At 39.0% G+C, this 19164-nt stretch overlaps 1 protein-coding gene across 9 annotated transcripts in view; it reads left to right on the forward strand.

Annotated features, from left to right (window-relative positions):
• The first annotated feature begins 7535 nt into the window (after positions 1 to 7535).
• LOC103709867 (tobamovirus multiplication protein 1-like) overlaps positions 7536 to 19164 on the forward strand; it is a 34487-nt gene continuing 22858 nt past the window's right edge. For 3 of the 9 annotated variants that reach the window (XR_016396353.1, XR_015969331.2, XM_089925211.1), the window contains exon 1: positions 7536 to 8007. Coding sequence is in view for 3 of the 9 variants with exons in the window: in XM_089925211.1 (XP_089781337.1) it covers positions 7885 to 8007 (123 nt within the window). In the remaining 6 variants the exon portion in view is untranslated. Of the gene's footprint in view, positions 8008 to 9645; positions 9697 to 19164 lie in introns of all 9 variants that reach the window. The other 6 variants (XM_008795391.6, XM_089925208.1, XR_015969329.2 and 3 more) reach the window with 4 other exon arrangements.

Raw genomic sequence — 19164 nt, forward strand, 5'->3', positions numbered from 1 at the left:
AGAGAGGAGCTCGGCTGTTTTAGAGATTGAAAGAAAACTCCGTTGAAATGATAAGACCAAGTGCATGAGAGCGTATATACTTGGAATTTTACCAAATCTAATAAAATAATCAAATGTTCGAATCAGTGTTTATGTGAAGAAAGAAATATAATAAAGATTTTTTTTGGTGGAAAAATTGCCCCTTTTTAAGGTCTTGCTATAGGAATTAGTTACTGTGGGCCGTGTTATTATAGAAAGTAGTCAATGCCGGATATATAGAGAAGCCAATAGATGGAAAAATTTTAACAAATAAATAGAAAACTACATAGGAAAAAAAAAAAGGCAAAATAACAAACACCTTGGAGACCGGACTGAGCCTGAGTTGGAATCAGCGAAACGAGGGAGAAGGGTGGAAATGGACACGTGTGGGGGTCGGTATGGAGGGAAGGACGAGGGAGGAGATGCTAGGTGGGCTGAGGAAGCATGGACGAAGCCACGGCGATGCCTGGACCGTTAATACAGTGTGGTATTTGTGGTATTGCACTCCTCTTTGTTCCCGCCCACACACACACACCCACACCCACCCACCAGAGAGAGTTGTGTGGACAAAGAGGTGGTTTTATCAAATAAATACGAGAGCATCTAAAATTTTAAATGAAGCTGTATAAAACCTATTGCTAGAGTCTCAACTCGAAAAATTTGATTGTTGGATTGATCTAATTGATTTGGTTTTATATCTTAAAAAAAATTCTAAAAGAAATATACCATCAACAAAGTCTAGTTTATTAGTAATAGTATAATTGATGGTATCAGTTAGCTGGCTAGGCTTAGGAACTAGTTATATTAGAGCTAACATGAGTCCAATTCGAAAAATTGGAAGGATTGTCGGCAGGATAGCCCGAGTTCAATTCTAAGAAATTACGGATCCATCTTGACTTAATCTGATGACTTGAAAAATTGGTAAAATAGCAATTCAAACTTGACCAACCAGAGAATCGAACAATTAATCTAATGAACAATCCAATTTGATGAATTCTAAATCAAATTATGGCCATAGAATAGCTCGAGGGAAGGGTATTGGTCGTTTAACAAAAAAAAAAAAAAAAGGATTTTTGCTGAGGGGTACTCTCGGTAGCTACAAGAGGATGGATCTTGCAAAGTGGGGTTTTCAAAGAAAGAAGTGCCTAAGGCATCAAATGGAGCAAGAAAGTTGTATAAGGGATTTGGACCCTTTTGAAACTGCGGGAATGTTGTCAAGATCTAAGGTTTAGGCTTAGAAAGAAGAGATGATGTATGCGGAAGATTTAGGATTTGTTGTTGAGAGGTGAGGCTACCTAAAAACATGACCTAAAAATTCGAGCAAGAAGGAAATTACATATTCAACTATTACACACACACACACAGAGAGAGAGAGAGTACATACCTGGTGGGTCACGTTCTGGTGGCCAATGGCTACCGATGGTTGCTACAAACAAAAGAAGAGGGATCAATACGCTAGCCACTAGGATTTGCAAGTTGGGAGACAGTAGACTATAGCCTCCTTACATCTTCTATATATATTAGTGTTGAGTATATGCGATGCACATGGCCAGCCAAAAAAGAAGAAAAAGAAAGAAATGCATATACCTTATTGGAAAAAAAAGGGAGGGGGATAGAGTGAGAAGACAAAAATAAAAGACTCTAAACCATCTCTGTTTTATACATAAAGTGGAGATGGCCAATCCTCCAATCATGACCATCCATATTAGCATGATGATAGCGATTAGATAAGCACTATGCTATATATAGGCAGAATGTGAGGAGGCCCATCCAATTATAATTATCCCACCTATGAGGAATGGCTATGATTGCAAAACTAGCCCTCTTTAGTTCATACACAAACCAAAGGAGGATTCGGACTCAAAGTGAAAAGGGAGTCAAATAGGCTTGCTATGGAGTTACCTTTGTGCATACCAAGCGTGTACCTCGAATAAGTGGCAAATTGAATTTTACGTTGCATTCATAGTGAGTAGTAGGTTCATTTAGGTCTTTATTACCCATTTTGCCCTAGTAGTATAGCAAATACCTAGTCTACATAGACACCAGGGTTCCTGCACAGGGTAGTCAAAAGAAACAACTTATCAATCAATATAAAAGAAAAAGTTAAAATAAAAAGCAAAAGTTAGAAAATACAAATAACTCAATAGATATTTTAATATTTTACATCAACACGTTTTAAATGAATAAGAGAAAGCATGTGAGATAGGGGAACTTATTTTAAGAAATTACTAAAATTGATCATTATAATGAATACTTTTTGATAAGATTTGATTAAAACTCTAATGGCAAACTTGGAAGAAAATTGATATACTAGAAGGCATAATTCACTCTATTTGATGTTGTATTGATGATAAAATGTTTTATCAGGATAGCTTATACTACTCAAAGAAGTATTGCTTAACAACATTAAGCAATCAACAAGGTAGAATATAAATTCCCACACTAATGTTGATTGCGTAGGATGCTTCAAAATTTAAACATGTTCATGGAACCAAAGTATGTTGGAAATTATATCCTAAATATCAATCGTCAGCATGTTGATGATTGAATTTTATAAATGAATTGACAAATTAATAAAGTGTTATTTGGCATTATTCATTATTTTACATCTTCAAATGAACTCTTATATATGATAAAGTCTGTAGGATTCTTTTATGATAAAAGAGGATTTATCTGTGAGTTCTTAAACCAGTTCACGATTAAATGATATGCTGTTAATAGGACAACAGCATTATCGAGTTTAGGTCGTTGTGTGACATATACGTTGGTTGTTCTCTTAACTAAGGAGTGTGGAGACACTAATATGTCACACAGGTGAAGTGTAGGAGTATATTTTACTGAACGTGATCAATTCCGAAATGTTCTGCTATCAAGAGATATTCTAAGTGGATATGGGTATATGTGTCCCTTAGACCTGAGATCACTACGGTGATTAGCAAGCAACTCACTGTACTTTGGTACCGGACTAACTGAATTTCTAATTCAGAGATGGAAGGTCACTGGGTGCAGTTATGTACTTGCGAAGTCGGTGTGTGAGTCAAGATGAAATTGACCCCTCCTAGTGACAGAAGATAATGCCCTTATGTTCCATTTAACAAAATGTTGGCCAGGGTAATCCTTGTGAGGAGTCACAAGATTTGTAAAAATTGAATCACAGAGTGGATGTACTATTACAGAGTTGACAGAACTCTGATGTCATCCTGGCATTAGGAGTCATAGGGATAAATTATATGGTAACCATATTTCAGAATTTCAGAATATTGCTTCGCAATAATTCGGCCTATCCGGACGCCGGGTACCATTGCTAGATGGTCACATCGATTAGTATAGAAAATCGTTCCTGTGGTACCATCTTAGGTTCGAACCTATGGGGTCACATGCATAGAAGTTTTCTAGGTTGATCATAAAGGCTGATGGACGATTAAGAATCATCCAGGGGTAATTTGGTCAATTTGATTGACAAATTATCCTAAGTAAAATATTGCTATAAAATAATTATTGAATTATTGGAGGATTAATAAGCAATTAGATTGTTAATTTACTCAATTTGATTGAGTAATAGAGCTTGGGTTGAGCCAAATTGAATTAGATTCAATTTGAGCTACATTAGAGTTTGACCTAATTAGATTGGGTTTAAACCAAGAAGATTGGGCTTGACCTAATTAATGGAACTTGATCCGATTGGATTGGGAATGATCCAAGGTCCTCATCTGATGAAGATTCTGAATTCAAATATTTGAAATTTGAATTCGAGATCAATTCCTGAAAATTAGAAACCCGGGTTTGGAAATCAGATGACACATGTCACCCTCACATCAATGGCGCCATAGATGGGATTTTTTCCTTTTAGTTGATGGCGCATGATGACATATGGCAAGGATCCATGGTGTGGCACCATGAAGAGAATTTATCTTGATTTGATTAGGATTTTAATTCCTTCATTTGATGGCATCGAGTGACATGTGGCAAGATCCTAGCAGGGGACGCAAAATTAGGGGGCATGCGGCTGTTTTCTTTTAGAAGAAATGAATCCCTATTCCTTAGGGATTCAAATGCAGCATTCAATGGCCACACCTCCTCTTTTATTCCACCGCACATGGTCCCTATTTGATGGGGATTTCAATTGCCATTTGATAGCAATTAATTGGTGCAAAGAAGGAAGGAAGGTGTGGGTTTTTGGCAAAAAGAGGCCCTCCATGCCATCTCCTTCATGTGTGTGCAAATTTCTGGATAGCCTAAGTTCTGAAAAAAGGAGAGAACATGTCAAGATCACAAGTTCTCTTTGATCTCCTTCATCTCCTCCTCCGTCACCTTCAAAGAAACGATCAAGGATTGACTGTTTCAAGATTTCAGCACATCCTCGCGGGCTAGCAATCCTGGGGACGTCGATCATCCAAGAGTTTCACGTGGATCACCCGTAGAGGCCAGATGGTTGTGTGGCTACGAAGCTTGAGCATTATATTCATTTGTCTTTGTGATTAATAAAGGTATAAATCTAGAGATATAGTTTTGTGCTAAGTTTTTTTTTTTTTATCGTGTTCAATCCCTCGAGGGTTCATACCTCTTTTGTGGCTACTCACGGAGTGATCTCCAGATCTCATTCAATGAGCATTCGGAGATAGATTGGATCCAAAAATTAGTCGAGTTTAGAACTTTACTAATGCTCTTATTTTCAGATCTAATGATAATCATGCATAGTTGGTTTTATGCATAATCGTTTAAACGGTCTTGGTATTTATTTATGATCTATTCTGCATGCTAGAATTAAAATGTTTAATTCTATCTTTCTGCTATGATTTAAATATTAAGAACTACGTATGGCTTGATCTCCCTTTCGAAGGGGTACGTAGGCAACTCGATCAGGTGCAGCCACGGTTTTTAAGAAATATTTTTAATTTTCAGCATGCAGCCCGTTGTAAATAAGCCATCAAAGTATGCATAGCAATTAGGAATAAAAGTATCAATGAGATGGAATGCTCTGATTCTGCTCTTTCAAGCAAGAAATGTATATGTCTAACAGTTGAAATGTGAAACATTCATTACTAGGTATCAAGAACTGCATGATTCACAACTTTGGATCCTTATCTTATAAATCAATGTCTTGTTATATAACTTTCATAACCTGATAAAAGGATTTTATCCGAAAAAGTATGTATTTTTTCTGAGTCAAAACTTGTGCTTTATCAATGGGGCCACATAGTACAAGTGGGTAGTAATATAAGATAAAATAAGAAGAGCGCGTATTCTATCTAAACAGAGACAACTGGCTACTACTTGTACTATGATTTTTAAATAACAAGAGATCGTGTAAAAATCAAAGTTTTGTCAATAATTTGGATCATCCTCATTTTGTTGATGAGGTGGAACATAACCTCCAAATACATGCCTAAAGCGCATGCCCGCAGGGCCGGCTCAATTCTTAGGCGACTTAGGTGGTCGCCTAAGGCCCATCATAGGAAAGGCTTCAAAGACAAAATGGAAAGAAAAAAAGGCTCCTCTATAAGTTCGTCTTAGGCGGGCCCATTACAGAGAATGCCTCAAAGACAAACGGCCTTAGGCCCTGTTTGGGGGAGCTGTTGGCAGTAGAGCTTTTGGAAGTAGAGCTATTGGAGGTAGAGCTTTTATAAAAAGCTATTTGCTGTTTGGTAACTACATTTATAAAGTGCTATGGCACTTTAATATGTGTTTGGTAAACAAACTGAGAAAATACTTTTGTATGACAAAATGACCATAAAGAACATTACATAGTATTATACAACATAGCATAATAAAATATAATATGTATTCATACATAAATATATGATATAGTATAATATTATCGTAATGTAATATAATATTATTATAATATAGTACTATAACATTGTATACTATAGGATAATAATTTAATATAATATTAAATTATTTAACATAACATATCAATGTATTATGATATAATGTAATATAATATTATATTTATAGTATAACACAATAATAAAGATATAAAATATTATAATTATGAGCATAAATTAATTTTCCATAATATAACATAATATTAAATTATTTAACATAATATATTAATATATTATGATATAATGTAATATAATATTATATTTACAGTATAATACAATAATAAAAGTATAAAATATTATAATTATTAGCGTAAATTAATTTTTCATAATATAATATAATATTAAATTATTTAACATAACATATTAATGTATTATGATATAATATAATATTATATTTATAGTATAATATAATAATAAAGATATAAAATATTTTAATATTAGCATAAATTAATTTTTACTCTTCTGATGACCATTTATCTCTCTAACAAATTTTCTAGCTAGGTGATAAAATTGGTTAAACAATTACTAATATATATTTTTTATTTAATTATTTATTTTATCTCTTTTAATTTTTTTATTTCTTTTTCTTTTTTTCTTTTATTTTTCTTTTCTTCTTTTTCTTTTTCTTTCCTTCTCTTCTTTCTTCTTCCTCCTTCCCGAAGCTTCTCCCCTCTCCCTTCTTCCCCCCTTGCTTCACTTCTCCCGCACGGTCATGGAAAGGGCGATCAAGCTCCTGGCGGCGCGACGACAAGAGGATGGACGGCAAAGCCAGAGGGAGAAGCTTCGAGGGAGAGGGAGAGGTGGTCGGGGGAGGGAGAAGAGGCAGAGGGCGTCAGGGGTGGTGGCGGGAGGAGAGGGAGCAGCAGAGGAGGATGGAGAAGAGGAAGAGGGTGACGGAGGCGGCGACAGGGGAGAGGGAGCGGCAGAGGAGGAGGGCGTCGGGGGCAACAGTAGGAGAGAAGGAACGACAAAGGAGGAGGGAGAAAAGACGCAGGGCATCGAGGGCGGCGGCGAGGGAGAGGGGGCGGCGGCGGGGGAGACGGAGCGACAAAGGAGGAGGGAGAAGAGGGGGAGGGCGTCGTGGGCGGCGGCGGGGGAGAGGGAGAGGAGGGGGATGGGTGGGAGAGGAAAAGGAGGGAGATGGGCGGAAGAGGAAGAGGCAGCAGATGGCCACTTTGGGAAAAAAATAGTTTTTAAATAAGGGTATTTTTGGTAAAAAAACAGCTTCCCGACAAAGCTGAAAACAGTATTGTTGGAAAGATCCAAAATGGAGCTTTTTCCAAAAAGCTATTTTCAGCTTTCTGAAAAAACTGAAACAACTTTTCGAAATTTTTACCAAACATTATTTTTCGTCCAAAAATATTTTTGGAGGGCCAAAAAATACTTTTCAGCGCTCCAAAAGCTCCCCAAATAGGATCTTATGCTTTCAAATACATTAGGCCACCCCTGCATGTTAGAATACCAAAACTGCAAATCCAGCGTCTACACCTGTATCCAGCCACGGACTTGTTATCTCCCAAAAAAGAAAAAAGAAAAAAAAAAGAAAAAGAGTATTACCAAACACTAATAATTTTTAAGCTCGCGAATGGTAATGACACCGTAGCCTTCGGTGGCATGACCGATAAGGCAGTCTCACAGGGACCCACACAAGGGCCTTTTTTCATCAAGCAGCTGTTGTTTGGGTTTAAAACCGTAGATCCACCGTAGATCCGCCGACCGTTTAGGCCATCTCTCCCCCGCTCCACCACTTGTTCACTCGGATTCCCTCCTCCTCGTCCTCCTCCTCTTGCCGCTGCCCAATCACCCACCTTCCTCCCTCTCTCCGCTTCTCTCCAACTAGAATCCAAACACACCGCCATCCTGAGATACCCTAATCGGAGCACCACGGCTCGGCGTTGCAACGAGATTCGGAAAATTTCCATTTTTAGCTTCGAATCGAACCCTTTTCGCCGTCAGAGTTCAAGAATAGTTAAAAGGGAGTCTTTTTTTTCAATCTCTATATGCCCCTATTCTTTTCTCTGGGTTGGAAGAGAAGCAAATGCTGTGGGGCGGAGCCAAGGGCGGGCTGGGTGACGGGAGATGTCTGCCGCAGACAATCGTGGCCGCCGGCGCCGTTCTTGCTGTCGTTGATGGGGGCATTGCAATCGTGGCCTTCTTGCAGGTTGATCCCTTTATGGTTGATTCTTGTTTCTTGAAATCGTTTTCTTGATTTATTTGTGATGCAGAACAAGAACGCATAGAATTCTTTTCTTCTTATTCTTCCTTTTTTTTACTGATTTTCTTGTTCTGTGGGGAACAGCAGTCATCATGAAATGAATGCCATTATAGTGATTATCTTGTTAAGTTTCTGAAGCACAGAACAATTAAATTAGTAATCACCAAGGAAAATAGTTCTTCTGCTCTAGTTTATTTTTGAACTCCTAAGTTGCAGTCTATCAACCTGTTATGTGTGATCGAAGAAAGGAAAAAAAGAAAAAGAAAAGAAAAGGAAAAGAGAAGGAGAAAAGAGCGTCAAGTAATCTATACACGAGAAAGAGGTAGCGGAGAAGCTTTTTTTTCACAAGCATGTTCAATAATAAAGACTCATATTAGGAGACGTAACCTTTTTGCAGTTTGTAACAACCCCAGTATTTGCCATCAGAGCTATCACTTGAGTTCAACTTCCCTATTGATTTTCACAATCGTGTCTGTTATAGCATTCAACGACCTTATGGATAAGATCATCAATGGTTTCCTGTTATGGTACAATCTAGGTTTGTCTGTTGCCTCTTCTATTTCAGTTGATATTCCACAGATGTTTAAATAGGAAAGTGTTTGGATCGTGGCTATATGATGTAAGAAGACTCTGGGTATACTCCTTGCAATACCCACCCATGCCATCACAGTTTCATGGATTTCCATAGGATTTCTTTCAGTTCTTCCTATTTTTCTTCCATAACTAGTATAGCAGTTTAAGCAGGCATTTGGATTCCTTGCTCTAATTCATATCTAAAAAGTTGTTTACAGTAATTTGCAGTTTTCATTTGATTTTTTTTTTGTTTTTTGTAGCATTCCTATAGGTTTGCATATTTAACTCTTAGGAGGAACAGTGTTAGAAGGTAGGCTTCATAAACCCAATTCCTTCTCTACTTCACAATGGCTATTGAAATCATGTGGCATCTGTATTATATGCAAGTTCCTTCTAGGGGTTTAGGTGGGGGGAGGCAGTTTTTCTATTGGTATGTTGATTGTAGTCTCATGAGGGTGAAGTTGATCTTCATAGGCTAGTGAAGTTTCATCTTGTTACAACCATATTTACAATCTACAAAATTAAAGATGCTTGTGATTATGATGGATATGGTTTTGACAAGAACCAGTGCTTGGGAGGTTTGTAGAGCTGAAATAAGATAAAGTCAGTGTTGCCGGTTTATATTATCAATTGGATGCTTACACAGTATTATACCATTTGAGCTTGTCCTTGGTTATGTGTTTTATGTGATCCCAGTATGTTCAATGATCAGCCTCTTTTGTTTTAAATGAATTTTAGTGCATTAAAAATAAGTTGCTGAAACCTGAGGCAGTTGTTTAAGTGATGTGAAATATGTAATATGTAGGTCTAATGCATCTTTTCTTACTTTTATAAAATTCTGATGCGAAGACTCAATGCAAAATGTGTAAAGTATTGAGTGTGAAGGCTCAATAAAAATTATCTACCATGTCTGTCTCACTACATTTGAAAAATGATTTTTGGTGTCAGATTACATTGATGTGCTTGCTTATTGTGACTAGGTTATACTAATGTAGTTACTTTTAATGATAGTTATTGAGAATTCACTTACAGAATCAAGAACTTGGCTGGACTCGCCAAAAGGTAAGACATTGTCCTGAGGCGTGTCTTATAGAGCTTTGTTGTTTCAATTCTGTGTTTTTTGATATTTAAATGGAGCAATCATCATAGTTTGCTGTATTAGTAGAATCTTGTTGGCTTCACGGGGGCACAAGATTGAATCTTTTCGGCTTACAAATTAGTATATATTCTCATTCAGGCATTTCATCGAACATATCACAGGCATAAATAAACAAGCACAGAGAGACAAGGATTTACGTGGTTCGGCAACATGTGCCTACATCCACGGGGACGAGGAGCAATCCACTATATCAACCGTCTCAATTGGGTACAAACGAGGCTACACAAGTGCCCAAAATATGGGCTGCCGAATGATCACAAGAAAAGGCAACAAAATACCGAATATAAGGCAAAATACACCGATCGGACCAACCTTTCTGTAACCACAATGTAGATCAAGAGAGTAGTATATGAACCAAGCTTTCTACGACTTCAATGGCAGATCAAGAGAATATCTTACCTTTTTCTTCCACTGTGAACAACAAGAGTAGGGACACACAGAATCGAGAAGCCAAACAGAGGAATCTCGGCACAAGGAAAGGGAGTCTCCAGCGAGCGGAAAGCGGATGCCTGTTGTGGCCGGGACACCGAGAACACAAGGAAGAACAAGAGAGAACCAAAGCGGCGATCGGGGATTCCTCTCTCTCAAAACCTTTGAAAAGAGTTTAGCTGCCTTATATATGAGAAATAGTCTTGCAAAAAGGTCCCTTTCAAAATAGAGATTTGGAGCAAAGTCCAAAATAATCAACAATCCTCCTCCTTGCGACAAATCATGTACCTAGTATCAGATATGGATTGATAAAAGAAAAACCTCTTCCTCACCACAAGCCTCGAAGGGCATTAACAAGTGCTCACACCAATCAAGTTCAGGAAAGTCCTGAACTTAACTGCTGTGATTGGTTTAGTGAGCATATCAGCCGGATTATGAGCATTGTAAATTTTCTGAAGCCGGACATCACCATTCTCCACCAAGTCTCTGATGAAGTGATACCTGACATTCACATGCTTAGTGCATTCGTGATACATATGATCTCTGGCAAGATGCAAAGCACTTTGATTGTCGCAATGAATATCCAAACAGTTCTGCTCGAGATCCAAATCTTGTACCAACCCTCTTAGCCAAATAGCTTCCTTTGTTGCCTCTATCAACGCCATATACTCTGTTTCTGTAGTAGACAAAGCAACTGTAGGCTGCAAAGTAGCCTTCCAACTGACTGCACAACCAGAGAGAGTAAATACATATCCGGTTAATGACCTTCTTCTGTCCAAGTCACTAGCATAATCTGAATCAAAAAATTCTGTAACAGTGCAACTACTCTGTGTGAAGAATACCAATCCCAAATTTGAAGTACCTTTCGGATATCTGAGTATCCATTTCACAGCTAACCAATGAGCCTTTCTAGGCTTATCCATGTATCTGCTCACTACGCTTACTGCCTGCGAAATATCAGGTCGAGTGCAGACCATCACATACATGATGCTGCCTACTGCACTTGCATATAGCACTCTGGACATATATCTTTCCTCATCTTCAGTCTGAGGATAGAGTCTGGCAGATAATTTGAAATGACTGGCAAAGGAAGTAGTGACTGGCTTAACTATAGACATACCAAATCTATCCAAGAGTTTCTTAATATATCCATGCTGAGTAAGAAAAAGTCTACCCAACTGCCTGTCACGAATGATCTCCATCCCAAGTATCTTCTTTGCCGGTCCAAGATCCTTCATCTTAAATGCAGTACTGAGCTCAGCTTTCAGATTTTGGATGACTGATATATCTTTGGCTGCTATCATCATATCATCCACATACAGCAATAAATAACAAAAGGATCCATCTGAAAACCGTTGGTGATATACGCAACTGTCATATGAAGATCTGTTGAATCCATGGTCGACCATAAACCTATCAAATTTATGGTACCACTGTCTTGGAGACTGCTTGAGACCATATAACATGATCTCTTGAGCAAACATACATGATCTTCTTTGTCTGGAACCTCAAAATCAGGTGGCTGTTGCATATAAATCTGCTCCTTTAAATCATCGTGATGAAAAGCGGTTTTAACATCTAGCTGTTCCAGCTCTAAATCCTGAGAAACAACTAAAGCAAGCAACACACGGATAGAAGAGTGTTTGACTACAGGAGAAAATACCTCCTTGTAGTCAATTCCCTCCCGTTGACTGTAGCCCTTAGCCACCAACCTGGCCTTATATCTATAATCCTGAGGACTGGCTCCCTCTTTCTTCTTGAAGATCCATTTGCAGCCAATTGCCTTCTTGCCCTCTGGTAATCTGATTAATTTTCAAGTCTGTTCTTCTCTAAAGACTGTAGTTCTTCAACCATAGCCATGGTCCACTGTTCAGCCTGTGAACTACTAATAGCCTCTTGATATGTGGTCGGTGTTAGATTTATGCCCTAGAAGCCAATCTGACTGACACATTATTAATTCTGGAACATAGTTTTGTACTTGACTTTATTATTATTGATTAATAAATTGGCATCTTTTTCAGTATGTGTCTATGAATCGTCCAAGAAATTAATAAGATGATGATGCATATTCTCAAGAGTTGAGAATTTGAGCCATGTATCATTGGTGATTAATTTCTAAATGCTCCTGATCAATGGATCATCACGAGGACGGTGATCGATCCGATAAGATCAGTGCACAGATCGCTTTCCTTATGGATGGACGAGTCTCAAGTCCACAGTGTAGGGACACTGAAGTGATAGTGCAGGTGCTTATTAGAGAACAAGGGTACTGAGCGTGACCAAGATAAAAAGTTACTTGGATGTCTATCTACTCGTCAGTGACTTGATGTTGCAGTAGTGTGACTAGTCCTTTGACCTGCGGTGCTTTGGCTATTCACAGTGAGGTTGTTGTAGTTTGACTGCACGTATACATGGTCTCTAGCCATATGGGTCCTTGTGGTATAAATTGGCTGCAGTAGGTTCACTATACGAGTAGGATATGCACCTACAAGAAAATCTATCGACCTTGGTAGATAAGGAGTGATCCTATGTGATTTATAAGACTGAGTTCGTAAGACCTCGGCCGGAGCAGTATGTACAGTGGTGAAAGAGTTTTCCACTCTCGAACTTAAGTCGAATAAATCTAGACATATGACAGACGATGGGGTTTGACGAGTTATCAATGACCTCCATTCTGTAGGGATCCATGATAGAAAGACTGTATCATACGATAACTGCACCTAGAGGTTCATTATTCTATTCTGCTGGGTTGCCACTATATGCTGTTAGGTGTCACTGGTGGATGGTGAGACTCACAGGGACTATCTTGATGATCGATGATCTCTGGTGAGATGAGTTGGAATTGTTCCAACCCATTGAAAGAAGTTTTTAATGATATTGTGATAGAGGTCGCAATATATCTCACTACCAGACAGAATAGAACCTATAGGAGTATAGGGTCACACATATTAGAGGTATTGACCGATCCGATGGTTGAATTGTGATTTGGAATCATAAATAATTTATAATTAGCAATTTAATTGATAATTGATGTAACCCACTAAGAGTTCGTGAGTAGAAGAAGGAATAATTGCAATTGGATTGCAATCTAAATTGAATCAGTTGGATTTAATCAATTGGACTTGATTATATTAAATATGAGTCCTACTTGGAGTAGGATTTTTAGAATCCTAATTAGATTAGAACTCCAAAATAAATTAAAGTCCTACTTAGAGTAGGATTCCCAGAATCCTAATTAGATTAGGACTCCAAAATAAATTAAAGTCCTACTTGGAGTAGGATTTCTAAAGTCCTAATTAGATTATGACTGAAATTAAATAAGTCCTAATTGGATTATGATTTCTTAAGTTCTAATTAATTTTAATCTAATAGATTAAGATGACTCCTAATTGGATTAGGATTGAAGAGTTCAATTGAGTCATGGTTCAATTGAATCCTAATTAATTTGGAGGACCCACCTTGCAATTGGCCCCCCCACTTAATTTGATGAAGTGGGGGCGTGAGATTAGAGAGAATAAGAGGGAGGGGCGTACGCCCCTCCTTGGGTTTTATGTGAGGAAAAGAAGTAGGGGCGTAGGGGCGTACGCCCTTCCTCTCTCCTTATGGATAAGTTTGGAGCTCCTATTTTTTAGGAGCTCCATACGCCAATTAAAAGGAGGATAAGGAGGCAGCCGTAAATTATATTATATCTCTCTCTTGGAGCCGTGATAGGCCTTCTCCTCCTCTCTTTGAGCCGCAAGCAACCAAAGGGAAAATAAGGGTGGCGTGGGCTCTCATCCTCTCATCCTTCTTCCACCAAAATAAAAGGCAGCAAGTGTGTGCTTCCTTTGATCCTTCTTTCTCCTCTTCTTTTTCCTCCTCTCAAGGCAATCAAGAGTTGATTCAAAGGAGAGGAATTCAGCCATCAAAAGAGATTTCTGCAAGGGAGCTAGCACCCCAGGGAGATTCAAAGGCTTTGATCGGTCCTCTGCCTCATGTGGATACCCGTAGAGGCCGGACGTGTGTGCGGCTTCAAGCGAACCTTCAACAAATCCACGATCATCAGATTTGCAGCGATCATCTACCAGCACAAGGTGAAGATCTGATCTTCCTAATCATGTAAAAAGATTTTAATCCTAATCTATCTACGAATGACGGTTTTAAAATACATTCATGCGATGAACGGGATCTCGCACATGCCTTTCCGCTGCGTTCTGATATTTCTGCGGCATGCGAGGGATCCCAACAACCTGGCCTTATATCTAAAATCCTGAGGATTGGCTCCCTCTTTCTTCTTGAAGATCCATTTGCAGCCAATTGCCTTCTTGCCCTCTGGTAATCTGATTAATTTCCAAATCTGATTATTCTCTACTGTAGTTCTTCAACCATAGCCATGGTCCACTGTTCAGCCTATGAACTACTAATAGCCTCCTGATATGTGGTCGGCTCATTACCAATAGTGTCTGCAATGCTCAGAGCATAATAAACTAACCCAGCACAAGCTGAATCCTCAAAGCCATACCTTTGAGGTGTTCTGATATGACGTCTGGGTCTACGAGTGGCAATACTATCAATCTGATCCTGACTTTGCATGGTAATCTCCTGAGTCTGTATCTCTGCATCTGTCTGCTGTTGCTGCTCATTCAGAATATAAGTATCTTTATTTGCCTGCTGCTATTGTGATCTAACAGTTTGATCGATATTCATAACAGTCATGCATCTGATCTTGACCCTGATCTCTCTGAGAAGAACTAGGCTGTAGCTGCCTTTAAGGAGTGGCTATCTTATGAAATATCACATCCCTACTGACTAGAAATCCTTGGGATCCAGGCTCTGTGCACCATAGTCTGTAGCCCTTCACCCGATATGCGTATCCAAGAAATATGCACTTCTTAGCCCTGGGGTCCAACTTTCCATCTCTTACATGTGCATAAGCTGGACACCCGAAGACTCTGAGTACTGAATAGTCTGCAGGTCTTCCTGTCCACATCTCTTTCGGAGTTTTCATGCCCAATGCTGATGCTGGAGATCGGTTTATAATGTAGCAGGCTGTGTGTGGGGCCTATGCCCAAAAATCTCTACTTAATCCAGAACTGGATAGCATAGATCTGACTCTCTCTATTAGTGTGCGGTTCATGCGTTCTGCCACACCATTTTGTTGAGGTGTACCCACTGTGGTTCTATGTTTGACAATGCCCTCTAATTTGCAAAAGTCATCAAACTTAGTAGAACAAAATTCTAATCCATTGTCAGTTCGGAAGGTTTTTACCTTCCTATCATTATGCCTCTCGACCATAGCCTTCCATTTCTTGAATGTATCAAACACATCACTTTTATTTCTGATAGTGTATATCCAGACTTTGCGGGAGTAGTCATCAATAAAAATGAGTAAATATCTAGATCCACCCTTGGATGTAATTGGGGCAGGCTCCCATAGATTAGAATGAATATAATCTAATATACCAGCTATCTTGTGCACGCCTGTAAAGAAGCTGACCCTGTGTTGTTTTCCAAACACACAATGCTCACAGAATCCAAGTGCACCAATCTTCTGACCACTTAGCAAACCACGTCTGCTCAGCTCCTGTAAACCTTTGTCTGAGATGTGACACAATCTCTGGTGCCACAAGTGTGTTAACTGCTCAATAGAAGATGAAGCCTGTCCAACTACTGTACTACCATCTAAATAGTAAAGGATGCCACATAGTTTCCCTTTCAATAAAGTTAATACTTCTTTATTGATAGTTATTTATCCTCTACTCCATCTGCCCTCGAAACCTGCACTATCGAAAGTATGTACTGAGAGAAGGTTTCTCTTTAGTTGAGGAACATATCTGACATCGTTCAAAATCACCACAGTGTTTGCATTAGATTTAATTTGAACTGTACCAACATCTTTCACTTTGCAAATGCCATCATCTCCAAGAAGAACGGTGCCCCCCTCACATGGTCTAAAAGAAGAAGACCATTCCCTATGGGGTGTCATGTGGAAAGATGCTCCAGAGTCCACAATCCAAGTATCAGCATGACTAACACTGCAAGCAGCTGTAAATACTGCATCATTTTCATTACTGTTGTGACCTCCTGATGAAACTGCAACTGTTGCCAAATCTGTGACGGTTCCTTTATCCTTTTATTCCCTCTCTTTCTTAGACTGTAGGAGTCTATATTCTGATTTTCAGTGGCCTGGCTTCTTGCAATAGTGACAAATACCTGGTCTTTTAGGCTTAGACTTTGATCTGGTTTTGGACTTGCTTCTACCTTGTCCACCTTTCTTCTATTCATCTCTACCTCTAATTATAAGTCCTTGAGCTGGAGTTTGAACCTGATGCTGTAGCTGTACTTTCAATCTAAGCTCATTGGATAACAAAGTAGCTTCTACTTCTTCAAGACTTATTGTCTCTTTTCTATAGAGCATGGTAGTAATAATATGCTCAAAGGACTTAGGCAGGGAATAGATCAGGATCAAAACCTTGTCTTCTTCATCTACTTCAACACCAATATTTGCTAAATCAAGCAGGAGCTTATTATACTTATCCAAGTGATCTTTGAGTGAAGTCCCTTCTGCTATACAAAAGGTGTGCAACTTTCCCCTCAAATACAGTCTATTAGTAAGGAATTTTGCCATATATAGACTTTCCAATTTTTCGAATACTCCTTTAACTGTATCAAGATCCACGACATTGCGTAGGACTTTATCACTCAAGCCCGAAAATAGAGTCCCTAGTGCTCTCTCATTAATCTCTTCTTTGACAGCGTCATTATCTCCTGGGATTGCATCCATACCCTTGAGGACTTTTGCTACACCTTCTTTGACCCACAAATATTTCATCCTTACCTTCTATAGTGAGAAAAATCGACCGATAGACATGCTTAACTTTAAGTAGTGCTAGGATTACTTTCCTTCTTACAGTAGTCTTGCTAGTAGATAGCTGTTGTAGGAGTAGCACTAGGATAAGTCGGGGTAAGGACTTCGTAAACCTTACGACTCTTCCTTCATAGTATAACATCACTTTTTTTAGACTGTGCCATTCTTTCAACTGTTAGAATAACTTGAAGGAAGAACTCTGAACTTCAAAGCCTAGGGGGCCTAGTAGAGCGAGTGAGTTCCATGCCTACCAAAGAGGCTCTCCCAAGAAAGGCAGAAAGCGTCCGATCTCTTTCTTTCCAACAGAATTTCAAGATAAAGCTAAATAAGGCTCGTTTTTTTAAATCCCCTGTGCCATCAAATACAACCACTTCATGCCTTATGGTAGTGGAATGAGAAACAGATGCCGAATCGTTAGCCATAGAGGAACTTTGTTGCCCGTCAGTAGCCATAGCTCTGATACCAGTTGTTAGCTTCACGGGGGCACAAGATTGAATCTTTTCGGCTTACAAATTAGTATATATTCTCATTCAGGCTTTCATCGAACATATCACAGGCATAAATAAACAAGCACAGAGAGACAAGAATTTACATGGTTCGGCAACATGTGCCTACATCCACGGGGAGGAGGAGCAATCCACTATATCAACTGTCCCAATAGGGTACAAATGAGGCTACACAAGTGCCCAAAATATGGGCTGCCAAATGATCACAAGAAAAGGCAACAAAATAGAATATAAGGCAAAATACACCGATCGGACCAACCTTTCTGCAGCCACAATGGTAGATCAAGAGAGTAGTATATGAACCAACCTTTCTATGGCTTCAATGGCAGATCAAGAGAATATCTTACCTTTTCCTTCCACTGTGAATAGCAAGAGCAGGGACACACGGAACCGAGAAACCAAACAGAGGAATCTTGGCACAAGGAAAGGGAGTCTCCAGCGAGCGGAAAGCAAGCGCCTGTTGTGGCCGGGACACCGAGAACACAAGGAAGAACGAGAGAGAACCAGGGCGGCGATCGGGGATCCCTCTCTCTCTCTCAAAACCCTTGAAAAGAGTTTAGCTGCCTTATATATGAGAAATAGTCTTGCAAAAAGGTCCCTTTCAAAAAAGGGATTTGGAGCAAAGTCCAAAATAATCAACAAATTTGATATATAAAAATAGGTGATGTTGACATGCTTAATCATTTTCACTACCTGTCTAAATAATCATTCCTTCTTCTAATGGGTTGAACTAAATAGGTACATTTTAAATTTTTTGATTGTTAAGTGGTCTGCACAAATGTAAAGCAGTAACTTAGGCAGTTCATGGTATTTAAGCACTACTTTCTTTAGTATCAGCTTATATGTTTGAGGCTTTGAGCAGTTCCTAAATCTCTAATCTCAATAATTCATCTTTTCTCCTTATAATTTCAATAAAATTTAAAGGGTATAAATCACAAGAGAGGATATTTGGCTATTTTAATCAGTGCTTAATGTTTTTCTAGTGTAACAGTTATAGTTCTGAACTCTGGAAATCCTAAACATTAAAGTTAGTCCTTTTGGTGTTTTTTTTGGTTAATGTTGTGCTATCTTTACTCACTTTGTGTGGGATCATGATTGAGAGATATTTGTCAAATCCATGACCAGATGATGCTTCATTTTAGTATTTTCATAATAGTAAGATCTGAAATTGCAAGCAATCATGGACACTTAATATGATGTGACAATAAAATATTGACCAATCAAACTTTTGATGCTTTCCTGGATGTACATACCATGTTTCAGCAACAAACTACTTGATAACAAAAAAGCATATTGAAGGATGTGTCCAAGGTGTGCTAAACCGGTATTGGAGGGGTTACTAACTGCTGACCGGTTCGGCACGGTACATACCGCATTGTGCCGTTCCAGGGTGTACCGACATAGAGAGAGCCAGGGGGGAGGGAGGAGAGAGGAAAAGAGAGAGAGGGAGGAAGAGGGGGAGGAAGGGAGGGAGAGGGAGAAGGTAGAGAAGCAGCAGGATGGGGAGGGGGGAAGAGAGTGAGAGAGGAGGGGAAGAGAGAGAAGCCAAGGCCTCCGGATTCACCTGAGAATTCACGAGGGCTTCACGA

The sequence above is a fragment of the Phoenix dactylifera genome, chromosome 1, assembly GCF_051530095.1.
Source record: "Phoenix dactylifera cultivar Ajwa chromosome 1, Ajwa_hap1_PhDact_Kaust_v1.1, whole genome shotgun sequence".
Classification (NCBI taxonomy): Eukaryota; Viridiplantae; Streptophyta; class Magnoliopsida; order Arecales; family Arecaceae; genus Phoenix; species Phoenix dactylifera.